This window comes from Mangifera indica, chromosome 18 (assembly GCF_011075055.1).
Source record: "Mangifera indica cultivar Alphonso chromosome 18, CATAS_Mindica_2.1, whole genome shotgun sequence".
NCBI lineage: Eukaryota > Viridiplantae > Streptophyta > Magnoliopsida > Sapindales > Anacardiaceae > Mangifera > Mangifera indica.
Genome location: NC_058154.1, coordinates 12,770,959 through 12,783,832, shown reverse-complemented (window position 1 = coordinate 12,783,832; position 12,874 = coordinate 12,770,959). Strand labels below are relative to the sequence as shown.

At 34.3% G+C, this 12,874-nt stretch overlaps 2 protein-coding genes across 2 annotated transcripts; one reads left to right on the top strand and one right to left on the bottom strand.

Moving 5' to 3' along the window:
- The first annotated feature begins 2,220 nt into the window (after positions 1–2,220).
- On the top strand, positions 2,221–4,828 carry LOC123201821 (probable L-type lectin-domain containing receptor kinase S.7). The gene has a single exon (XM_044617384.1). It carries the CDS (start codon positions 2,562–2,564, stop codon positions 4,560–4,562), a length of 2,001 nt encoding a protein of 666 aa, XP_044473319.1. The 5' UTR covers positions 2,221–2,561; the 3' UTR covers positions 4,563–4,828.
- Positions 4,829–5,805: 977 nt separating this feature from the next.
- Positions 5,806–12,441, bottom strand: LOC123201819 (NAD-dependent protein deacetylase SRT1-like). Its single transcript, XM_044617383.1, has 14 exons — positions 12,167–12,441; positions 11,227–11,256; positions 11,038–11,130; positions 10,297–10,416; positions 9,941–10,041; positions 9,625–9,733; positions 9,178–9,257; positions 8,948–9,026; positions 8,553–8,606; positions 8,204–8,300; positions 7,428–7,510; positions 6,769–6,836; positions 6,370–6,472; positions 5,806–6,233 (listed from the first exon to the last, which is right to left on the bottom strand). The coding sequence occupies exons 1-14, from the start codon at positions 12,263–12,265 to the stop codon at positions 5,961–5,963; spliced, it is 1,389 nt and encodes a 462-aa protein (XP_044473318.1). The 5' UTR covers positions 12,266–12,441; the 3' UTR covers positions 5,806–5,960.
- Between the last annotated feature and the right edge of the window lie 433 nt (positions 12,442–12,874).

Sequence of the window (12,874 nt, the reverse complement as noted above, 5' to 3'; positions counted from 1 at the left end):
GAATGGATACACCTTGGCCGCTGCCGCCACAGACACTGTCATCAACGACAATAATATTACTAGCAATTACAATAATAACTCAGTTAGACAACAAATCTCTCGACCGCCACTATGTGTTACTCACGAGCTAGACCAATACCTGCCTCTCTGTAATGTGATACAAATCATGTGTTGGACACCAAGATTTTTTATGATGCCAAGGGGACTGTCCATGAGTATGTCTACATTAGCGTCATTACTATGAAAGCTATTGAACATTGTCACTTTGAGAAGCCCAAAGGACTATTTCCCACCCAAGGTATGTTGATTTTCTAAAGTTCCTCTCGTTAACTTTGAAAATCTTATTTACCCACCCATAGCTAATTAAAATTAACTGAACCATAGTCTTTGAAAAATTTATCTCATTTGCCCCCTAAAAGTTTAAAAACTAACATTTTTCCCTCAAGTCAAACTTGAAAAAAATCATATTTTCCCCCTAGGGTTTAGTTTCAAAATATGGTTACCTTCTCCAATGTCATTGTCAATCATCTCTCTTTCCTGACAGTTCCCCTTCTTTTAAGGGCCTGTCTCAACTCTACCCCAACCTCTTAACGACGTCTCTAGACACCGGAGCGGTTGGGGTGGAGTTGAGGTAAGTCATCGGAGGAAGGGGAGCTATTAGGAAGAAGAGACTATTGACATTGGCACCAGATTTTAAAACTAAACCTTAGGGGGAAAATGTGATTTTTTTCAAACTTGGTTTATGAGAGAAAAGTTAGTTTTATAAATTTAGGGGGGAAAATAAAATCATATTTAAGTTTATTTTTAATATTAAATATAAAATAATGATTTTATCCTTAAAATTAACATATTTAAATGGTTATAGGTAAGTAAATGAAATTTTTAAAATTTATGAGAGAAACTTTGAAAAACCAATATACCTTGGGTGGGAAATAGTCCTTTGGCCCTTTGAGAAACGTAAGACAACCGTTGTCAAAGATGTGATTTGGGTCATGGGAAAATTGAGCTTTGATGACTATGTTGAGCCTCTTACTCTCTTTCTGAGCCGTTATTATGAGGGTGAGACTGAGTGCACCTCAATGCACAAGAAGCCCATTCTCAAGCGCGACATTATGGGTTATGGGCCAACTGGGTTGCCAAGGCCTTATAGGCCTGTTTTCAACATGGGCCTCCAACAAGAGTTTTTTTATCCTATGATAGGCCGGTACTTTAGAGTCGGGTCGGGTTTAGATTTTGCCAATGGCTTCTCTTCCCAAACTAATTTACTTGGCTTTGATCAATTTTCTTGGTTCAAAAAATTGTATTATAAAATGTGTCATCATTTAATTAGATATTACTTTATCTTTAATTTAAAATTATATAATCACATAATAATATATTATTTATATATTCAAATATTCAAAAATGTGTACATAATTTCATTGTCTTGATAAATATTTTAAATTGTAACCATTCGATTATTATTGTATCTTAGAATTGTTAACATAGATCTTGAGAGAAACCAATTGATTTTATTCAACTTTATTTTAGTGTTTTTAAAACCATATCAAACTGATTAAACAAATTAGTTTGATTAAAATTTATCGTTCAGTTTGATTTAAATCAATGTTTGGAAGATTAAAATATAATCATAAATAAATTATTTGAAATCTTTTAATTTAACTCTAATAATATTATGTCTAATCAATTGTCATATGAATTGAATTATATTTTAATAATAAAGAAATAATATTACACTTTTATTTTTTATAAATTTAATTATATAGTTAATGTGTAATTATATAATTAAATTATTTTAAATTTAAAATAAAATAATATTTAATTATATAATAAAATATTAAAAAAATTCTACTTAAATTAAATTACCATATTTAAAATTAAATTAATTATATCGAATAAGAGCAACCTTATCTCAAATTTGAGGTGCCTATAACATAGCTCGCAATGCTCTTTGTTAGGTAGTAGGGGTGTATGAATGTGCCTTTATTGCAACATTATTAAAAAGAGAAAAACGCACAAACACAAGACATAAAACGGTCATTTTTGAATTTGTGTTCTGAAAAAGTTCTCCATGTGGCCCACCACATCTGATCCTTGACCAAATGGCCAGTCCACCCGACAAATACAAAACGCTACATGCTTCCACCCCTTAAACGTCGTCGTTTCACATCCCAATTTTCTTGATAACCGTTGCAGGCCCTTCTAGTTAATTTTCTTTTCTTCAACCTCATCATCAACTAACGTTTAAACCCCATTTCCATTTTCCCACCTTCCAAACACTTCTCTCTCCAAAGGGGGGGAAAAAAAAAATCTAAACCCTTTTGTTTTTGCATCTTCTTCATCATCTCCTCTCATCAAAATCTCAACTTTCTTGAAAAGGAAGCCACTAAAACAACCCCCACAAACTTTGAGACTCCATTTTCCCACCTTTCAAACACTCCTCTTCCAAGAAAAAATAAAAATCTAAACCCTTGTGATTTTACATCTTCTTCATCGTTTCCAGTCATCAAATTTCAACTAGATCGAGGAAAAAGAAACTAAAGCACCACCCTACAAACTCAATGCCTGCAAGAAAGTTTCTTGATTTCTTCGTGTTATTATTCTTCTTTCTCAACTTCTTAAGCTTTAATCTTGTCTTGGCCAATAATGTGAGCTTCAATTTCCCTTCGCTGAATCTCCGAAATCTCACGCTACTCGGTGACGCCTATCTCCGCAATGGCGTAATTGGTCTCACAAGAGCGGTTGGTGTGCCTTCTTCTAGTGCAGGCACTGTTGTGTACAACAACCCAGTTCCATTTTTCGATCAAGAAACCAACACCACAGCTTCTTTCAACACAAAGTTTACTTTTTCTATCAATAATATTAACCCCAGTTCATATGGTGATGGCTTAGCCTTTTTTATTTCTCCTGATGATCAGATTCTTGGCAGCCCTGGAGGGTATCTTGGCCTGGTGAATTCTTCACAATTGACTAAGAATAGATTTGTGGCTATTGAGTTTGATACCAGGCTTGATGCTCATTTTAATGATCCAAATGACCACCATGTTGGTTTGGATATTGATAGCCTTAATTCAATCAAGACTGCTGATCCACGGTTGCAAGGGCTTGATTTAAAGAGTGGGAATTCCATTACAGTTTGGATTGATTACAAGAATGATTTGAGGGTCTTGCGAGTTTTCATGAATTATTCGATTTTGAAGCCTGAAAAGCCGGTGTTAAGTGTGGATATTGACCTCTCTGAGTACCTAAAGGACGTTATGTATGTGGGGTTCTCTGCTTCAACAGAAGGCAGTACTGAGCTTCACTTGATTCAGAATTGGAGTTTCAAAACTTCTGGGTTCCTGCCAGTGAGACCGCGATCTCATCCTCACAATGTGTCTGATAATTCAGTAAATACAGTTGGTAATCTGCCTATATCAAATTCTTCTAGTAAACATCACAATAAGATTGGTTTAGGTCTTGGAATTGCTGGTCCAGCCTTGTTTTTGGTAGTTCTTGCAGTTTTTGGTTACATTGTTGCCAAGAAATGGAGAGGCATGAGACAAGGAACTTGCCTGAAAGCAGAACTTGTGCCGGGACCAAAAGAGTTTAGTTACAAAGAGTTGCATTCAGCAACAAGAGGGTTTCACTCAAGTAGAATCTTAGGCCGTGGTTCATTTGGGAATGTTTACAAGGCCTTCTTTGTCTCTACAGGTTCCATAGCTGCAGTGAAGAGATCAAAGCATTCCCATGAAGGTAAAACTGAATTCCTTGCTGAATTATCCATTATAGCTTGCTTGAGGCATAAAAATTTGGTTCAGCTCCTTGGTTGGTGCTCTGAGAAGGGTGAATTGTTACTTGTTTATGAGTTCATGTCAAATGGTAGCCTTGATAAGGTGCTATATCAAGAACCTGGCCATGGAGTGTTATTGAGTTGGGATTATAGAATTAACATTGTGGTTGGATTGGCTTCTGCTCTCAATTACTTGCATCAAGAATGTGAGCAGCAAGTCATTCATAGAGACATAAAAGCTAGCAATGTGATGCTAGATGGAAACTTCAATGCAAGGCTCGGTGATTTTGGTTTGGCAAGGCTGATGGATCATGATAAAAGTCCAGTTTCGACGCTGACAGCAGGCACGATGGGGTACCTTGCGCCGGAGTATCTTCAGTATGGGAAAGCAACTGATATGACTGATGTTTTTAGCTATGGTGTGGTTGTACTTGAAGTGGCTTGTGGGAGGAGGCCAATAGAGAGGGATGGAGATAGTTACAAAATGGTGAATTTGGTTGACTGGGTATGGGGATTGCATGCTGAAGGAAGGATCATTGAAGCAGCTGACAAAAGATTGAATGGGGAGTTTAACGAGGAAGAAATGAAGAAGCTGTTACTTCTAGGGCTAGGTTGCGCAAACCCAGATAGCACCGAGAGGCCTTCAATGCGAAGAGTCCTTCAGATCTTGAACAATGAGGCAGCACCAGTAATGGTGCCTAAGATGAAGCCAAGTCTCACATTCTCCAGGGAAGTGTCACTGAAACTAGACGACATCATTTCTGATGAAGATGATCGCTGGTCAGATTAATAAACTTGATAGAGGTAGCATTCATTGTTTAGTTATGCAAAATTTAAATTTGATTGTTTGATTCTTTCATTGTTTTTCCTTGATTGTATTGTGGTTAGTTTGTAATTCAGCAATAGAAGAGACTGTAGGAGTTCAGTGGCCTGAGTTCAAAGCTATTCTATTGAACTATGTGGTCTCAGCCGCATTTTTGGCCTGAGTCTCACATTGTACCTTCACTATCTCTATCTTCTTCATAGCAATTTAAGATCTGGCAACTTATTTTGAAATTGGTTTTGGCTGGCTCCTATTCTGGACATTCATGAACACCATTTGAATGTATCTAAGCTTCCGTATTCTGTTAGTTTGGTATAAGCAGAAAATTTTCTCCTCAATGCGCTTGATATAGACTTTAGTTTCCTAAATTTTAATATAAAAGAAATGCAGCCTTGTTCTCATATGCTTAGATTATTTAGGTCATTCACTAAGCTGGATTTGATCCAATATGTGGGAATTGAACCAACTAAGTTTGAATCAAAGATTGTGTGCTCGTTTTCAAATATATGTTAAATTTGAGCCAACTCGGATCAAAATGTAAAGTTAAATTGTTTTCGAACTAAGTTCAAACATTAGTTCATCAATTTTGAACTAATCTCTTTGGATTCAAATTAATCTTAAATTTGACTTTGTTCAGACTTGACTTCAATCAAATTCAGTTGTATATTTTACTATTGAATATATATTTTTTTTTTCTCTTTTAAGGTGAAAAGAAAATATGGACATTCTCCTCATTGTATAATATTCAATGTATAAATATAATAAAAAAATATAAAAAAATTGACATGTCACGTTATTAGTGGATTTAATTGTTTAAAAGTGTAGCAATTACCTTCCAACTGATGTTTTAATAAACATTAGGGGGTGTAGAGTGATTTCCGTCCTACTTAATTCAACAATGTTGATTGAGCACTACGATTGAAAAAAGAGTTCAAAGAAATCAACTCCCTAACGTTTGATTCTTAAACAAATTGTTCCTAAAGTCTCTGAAATGATTAATAAAAATAAAATAAAATCCCTTATTACTAGTGAAAGAACTGATAGACCTTACTATACTAGCAATTTATAGAATTGCTCCTCTACTGTCAATTTAAAAATATAAAAAAAAAACCTTCTGCTACATATATATATATATATATATATATATATATATATATATGTAGCAGAATATATATATATAAAATGTACATAGAGAGAAAAGCCTGCCATATGAAGAACTAATGTATTCATAATCTGCCTGGGGAAACTGAGTGTAACATCTAACAAAATTCACTCAGCAAAATATGTTGTGACCTCTGAGTTTCGGTAATTCCAATGAAGAGTAAAATATGTACAAGCCTCTAATCCCTAGCTAGCCTTCATTGTCTATGGATGTGATTTCCGCTTACGACTGTTTGATCTTTTCCCGGATGTTTTGATACCGTTCACACTCTCTTTTTGCCACTTCAGATCGCCAGGATGAGTTTCAAAACGTTTGATGTTAGTAACGATGGCATAGACAGTGGCCTCACTTTTGGGGGATGAAAAAACCTTCCTCTCAATAGGCAAATTCTGCCCACTGTGAAATTCTTGCATTGCCATCTCTCTTAGCTTTTGGAATATCACCTCTTTGTCAGGTTCGAAGCTCTTTGCTGAAAGCTGCAAAAATGGCAACATGTTATTCCAAATACTGTACTGATTTATTGCATCAAGATTAGCCAAAGAATAACGGAGGACTAAACCAATATAGGCAAATAATTGATTAATTAATGAGCAGAGTGATGGCTCTTCTCACCTTAAAATTGAAAGGGATAGTGATTTGGGTGTATGGACGACCAACCCCATCACTGAAATTGAGTTTCAACACGATGTCGAACAGCTCAGTTGTAATAGTTCTCCTGATACATAAAGAATGAGAGGGTAAGTTTGAATAACTTGAATGCCAGGGCATCCAAGACACTCGTCCTAACTGGGAAAGCAAAGTGAAGAAAGTAGTATTTCAATTCCATATGCTCAAGATTCTTAGGTTGAAATAAATTATCATGCACTCACATGAAATCAACCATGTCTTCTTCATACACTTTAACCAGGTTCATAAAACTCAACTTAGATATTTTTTTGTACTATATGCAGAACAGGGCACACTTCCATGTTGCTGAAGTTACACATGCAATATAATAGGATTTAAAGTTACCTCTTCAGCTGAAACGGCTGCTTATCTAAACTGGCTATTTTGTACTTAATCTTGTCTGAGAAGGAAACCTGTGAAGCAGATAAAGAAGAAAGTTGAAAAGTTAGGCTTGTTAACAACTAGGGCTGCAATTGAGCCGGTCGAGTATTACTTGGCTCGATTCATTTATTTAAAGCTCGAATCGACCTTGAAATAGGAATAGTTGACTCAAGCTCAACTCAAGAAATTACATTTATTAATATCCCCAATATTTAAAGTCAAATAGTAAGATTTGAAAAATGTAAATGTAATATTTTAAATTTTTAGAGGTTTATTAATATTATATTTAAGCCAAACTGCAAACTCACCAAACCAAACGACAACAAGCTTGAGCTTGGCTCAACAATAATCGAGCCGCACCTGCCTCATTTGCAGGCCCAAGTAACAACACAATGAATAGGCAATTGAGGTCAGGAATCAAGACAAAAAATTTAAAAAAAAAAGTGACCCAGTGTTGACAGTCACAAGAAAAATCAGCATTTACAGCCAGTAATTGCTTGATTATAAAAGCCCACTACAGACTAAATTTTGGCAAAACAAAAAAGTCCTTGACGCATATCAAAGAACTTCAGGCATTGATTTGTACGGACAATAATCAGAATGCAGTCTGAAAGTGAATTCACCTCCACAGATTTGATGAATGGCAGTGGGGCATTTTGTCCGTGCACACTTCCTACCCGGAGGGTCCAGTTCACAAATTTTTTATCTGTAAAGCACATTAATAAACCATGTGAGAAAGCAATAAACCAAACCAATATTGCTAGGCATTACAAATAAATTCTACAGTTTCTGATTGCCATCAATCTTGGCACCCTTCATTTGAGTAATGTGAGAAGCCAGCAAAGGTTCATGGTTCAAGGTCTAGAAAAGTTCTCACATCCAAACACTGCTGCTACGGACGTGATTTCATTCTTAAATATTGATGTCCTTTTCTTATCGTAAATATTGAATTCCTTTATTAATAAAAAAGTCATTTCCTTCATTTCAGTTGTTGTGTTAGAGTGTGTCTACCATTGATTGATTGAATATTGGCAGGATTCCTAACATTTTGGTATCAGAGCAGTAAGATGTGGAGTTTCAAATGTGATTTTGGCAAGGGGAAAAGTGTGAATAAACAGCAGAAAGGAACCGGAAACCTCCCAAATCAGCCTAAAAAGCTTCCCACAATCAGCTTCCCAAAACTCTAATTTTTTCCTCCCCTTTTTACAACCGTAACTACACTTAATATAATTAGTCTAACCCTCTAAAATTGGGACATGTGTGCCAAAACCCTAGGTCCTAACACACTCCAATAAGGACATTACATCTAGTGGATGGCCGTATATGTATAATGTATGTATAACACATTGTATATTGGACAGGATGATTGATATATCAAGTACACGTGGGCAAAACACACCTGCACTCAAGGATTGAGTTACGGTGATCTGGAAAAGATCAATCCTGATATATGGAGGAATACGCATATTCAGCAAGTCCATGACTCCTGCTACAACCTGTTTTTTTCAAATTAATAAATCATACATCACCAAAGACAATCATGTCAAAGAACTTCATGCATACATACGAACTAATAAGCTTCAGGTAGATAGCAAACAGAAATGAAAATATATTAGCATTGATATAATAATGAATTTTCAAGAAGCTTAGCAGTAGGGCAAGTATAAACCTTGAGCAGATTAAGGCAAATAAGAAAGGAGACAAAGAAATTAAAATCACTTGGCACTAACAACTTCAAATCCCAGTACCTTATCTACAAGTCCATGGATAATCAAGCTTGCTTTCTTGTCCTTCGGCGTTTTCTGAATTGAACACAAATCAAATATTACCAGGATATTAGTAAAAAAGCAGATATGAAAGCAAACAGGCTTAGAAAAATTATAACAACTTTTGAAGCATTTTCATTTATCTATTCATCATGTATGGAGAGGACATGTTATGAAAGAAACTAGGTTTAGAGCAAGAGTAAGACTATACATTAGCAGTGAATGCCAATTGTATACTAATAATAACATGTCACCATGTGATTATGTGTTACTTTATCCCTAATTCATTATCACCCAATCACATAGTGACACATCATATTTATTACACAAATTAATATCCATTATTAGTGCACATAGTTTTATTCAAGAGTAAGTACCTGAAGATTCACAATCACAATCTTTCCCCCACCACGAAGACATTTAAGAGGCAGATTGCATGCAGGAGTTATCTGCAAACTGCATGGAGTAATCACATAATGATCATCAAGCAGAACACGCAGCAAACAATATACATAGTCAGTACATGAAAAAAATCAACATCTGTCTTTAGTGTGTTACAAGTTTATTACTGCAATAATAAACTTATTAATAAGGCAATCTTTACTACCTAGTTCCGAGACATAGTACAACATCAGCATTTCTACAGTGACTCTCTGCTGGATTCATCTCCTTGGGAGGCAAAGCATCCTGCACAGAGAGAAAACTCTTCAACATATATTATTTTGATTTTGAAAGATTTTAAAGATTTAAAATAGGACCATAAATCAGCTGTTGTCCTGAGTATTTCGCTAACATTGAAAGCTTATCTTATTAAACCCTTCATGCCTAAAAAGTTTAATATTTAAACTAAAGCTCCACAATTTGACTACCATTTTACATTTAATTATAAGAGAACTATAAAGAAAAAGATTCATTCAATATGCCTTCAGTGAATGAAGTTCATATAGATTCTGCTAGAAAGAAATGACTAGATTAAATAAAAACACATCAGGAAAAACAAATAATTCCTTCAGTCTTGAAAAATATACAACAAAGAAACAGTAAAAAGTGTTACCTCCCAGTCAAGAACTGTGTCCTTAAGTTTTCCTCCACATTTTTTATCAGAGCACCGCCGTGATGTCTCTTTTAATCCAATTGTTTCCAATTCAAAGTCACGCAGATACCTTCAAAGTTCAAACAATATTATATTTTAAATTTGAAAAGCAGAAGAATATCCAACGAAACAGCAAGCATTGAAACAAGTCATTGCTTTTCAAAACCAGGATATCAACATGACCAATATCAAAAGGACTTAGAAAATTATTTTTGTTTTGTAAAGAATGGTTAAATATAAATTTAGAACAAATGCTTCAAATAAGATCATGTCTTACTCTTTTCCACATGAAGGACAAGCCTCCATAAAGGAGTCCCCATGCAATTCTGCAAGTTTCTCTCTCGGTATTCCTGAGCGAAGATGGAGGCCATCTATGTTCTAACATTTAGAAGTGATGATAACATACCGAATCAGAAAACTAAGCTGAAATGTGTACAAGTCTGAAAAATTAATGACTCATTGGCATGTGGTACAATATATAAATGATTGATGCATTCCCAAGTGAATGAAAAACCTAAACGATAACATGAAGTTTGCAGCAAGGAATAACTGACTTCATCATCATACTATCGGTCCTCCAATATGTAGAAAATATGCAGCATAAGCCTAAAGAAAGGAATAACAAAGACATACCTGACTAATAACAAACTTTAAAATGCCTGCCTTCTCTAATTCAACCAAAGCCATATGAGTCCTGCTTGGCATTGCACGATGGAAGGGTTGGGATGCTTCAGGCAAGGGTTTACCTTCACGCTATATTTGCAAATCAGTGGAACAAAAACATGAAAAGAAGTTAATATAGTAAGAATTAATTTGCACTGCCAATGCAATCAACAGTAACTTGCAGACAGCTTGTCAGTGATTCAGAGGACTTACAATATAATTTCAGAAGCATCTTTAAGGATAAGTAATTGTTACTGCTTATATCATATATATTTTTCTTCCTTTTTCTATAAGAAATTATGAAAGATGTAGCAATAATAAGAGCTATAAAAACAATGAACATGCAGGAAATGAATAAAACTTCAGATAATTTCATCATGGTCAAACATCAGTTACCACATCGATCAATGCCAACATCAATACCATAATTAACTGGTGAAGCATGTTCATCATCAACTTATAGGTTTGACAAAAATACTTATACACACACACACACAGAAGTAGCCATCATCTTTAACTGGAATAAGAAAAAATTGCACCTATTATAGATCTTGATTGTAAAGGCCCATCACACTATTGTCACATATTTCTTATCTCATTATCTTTTATAAATATAGAAATGGAGGAAATCATTATACCCTATATATTTTCCTCAAAAAGAGCAAGAACTTCATTTGATTCATAAGAGCAAACAGAGTTAACAATTTTCACCTGTAGTGTCCATATTCCCTTTGGACCTCGAAAATCAGGTATACCACAAGAAGTAGAAATTCCTGCACCTGTAAACACTACTAGATGCTTACTCTGCAAATACAAACAAAAACTTAAAGAGGCTGATTGGGATGGAATAGCAGATACATATCCATAACCACTACCATAAGCAGGTTATTGTGTTCAAACCTTTTGAATTAATTTAGCAAGCTGTTCAATCTGCCATCACAAACATGAAACAAATTTGGTTAGCATAACAAACAAGAGCATGACATATAATTTCATTTGACAGAAAATCAAAACCTTTGGGGCAGAACCAAAAGCATGTTGAGTATACACAGATTAATTACAAAAGCATAGTGGTCCTCCTATCGTTTTTTATTAGGAAAAATAATTATTTTCATCATATTTCGCTGCATAGTACCTAACCATTTGAGCCTAAAACTGGACACTAGACCACTCTACTTAGGTAACTCCCATAGCAGATATATGAATAACATAACCATTCAATGCACAGGTCTCATCCATGCAAAATCACAACTTGCAAGCAAACCTGTAATGCATTTCTTTCACAATCAAAGTCTCAGGCAGAATCAATTCACTCCATGGCTATTCTTCAACTACAACTTATAACTCAGTCAATAAACCTCCCTAAATACAGATTTCCATTAACTTCTATAAAGTTGATTATCAATACTCCAATCAACACCACCCTCAACTAACTCCAATATAAAATTCTGCAGCCACAACTTATTTCTCCAGTTGACACATTTCCCCAAATACGCATTTCCACTGACTTGCATGCAATTAATCAACATCATTCCAATCAACACACGACAATGGCAAGACAAAACAAGTCATAAATTTCCAACTTATTTCTCCAAGTCATGATCATCGAAATCGCCGATACCCAAATGCCAGATCTCCACAAACAACTCAATACACAAATAAACAAACTCTCAAACCCCATATTGCAGCAATACTTCAACCAAGGTTCGAACCTCTAAAACCTAAGTAACATTAAAGGCACCATTGCAAACACAACAAAATTATAGAACCAAACAAAACTACATTTAAAACATGAACTAAAACAAGAACTCAAATGGGAAAAAGGAGAGATATATCTAACTTTTTCTTGGAGAACTTGAGGTGGGTCAAAGAATTCAGTCATGCCAACGTTGCCCACATCTTCTATATAAGAGAGCTTCTCTGCGTAGCCCAAAGACATGGTTGTTTGTGTTGTACTTGTATATTGTTGAGTCTCTCTATACAAAGTTGATAAGAGTGAGTGAAAGGAAATTTTCTTTTTTCCTTTTTTTAATTTTTCTCTGATCTTTTTCCCTGCTGCTCATAAGCACCTGCAATAGTTGCCATGGAGACTCCAAAAGCGAAAATACCCAACAAGCTTCAAACTTGCATACGAAGAAATTTCTTTTTTACAATTTAACTCAGGTTTAAGTATTTAATTATATATTTTGATAATATTTTATTTTAATTAAGGTTAAAACAAAATTTAATTACTCAATTAAATATTTAAAAGGGTATATATTAATCATTTGAAATTACTTTTATACCCATTTGTTTAGCATAATTATTTAATTATTAATATTATCGTTAATTTAAAATTATTTTATTATATAATTATATATTATTTTATTTGTATACGTTAGTTTTTATCACTTATATGTGAAATATTATTATATATAAATATTCAATTTATTGACTACCGAACATAATATATACAAAGAAAAAATAATAATAGCATATATACTAACAATGAATAATAATTTGTATATTAATAATATTATATTATCGTATGATTGAGTTATTTTAAATT

What these genes read in the sequence shown, in the direction of transcription:
- LOC123201821 (XM_044617384.1), top strand. Translation starts at nt 2,562, where the DNA reads ATGCCTGCAAGAAAGTTTCTTGATTTCTTCGTGTTATTATTCTTCTTT.
- LOC123201819 (XM_044617383.1), bottom strand. Translation starts at nt 12,265, where the DNA reads ATGTCTTTGGGCTACGCAGAGAAGCTCTCTTATATAGAAGATGTGGGC. An exon ending in TTGTGATTGTGAATCTTCAG is followed by an intron (nt 8,607 to 8,947) that starts GTACTTACTCTT and finishes TGTTCAATTCAG; the next exon opens with AAAACGCCGAAGGACAAGAA. An exon ending in AACTCAATCCTTGAGTGCAG is followed by an intron (nt 7,511 to 8,203) that starts GTGTGTTTTGCC and finishes TGTGCTTTACAG; the next exon opens with ATAAAAAATTTGTGAACTGG.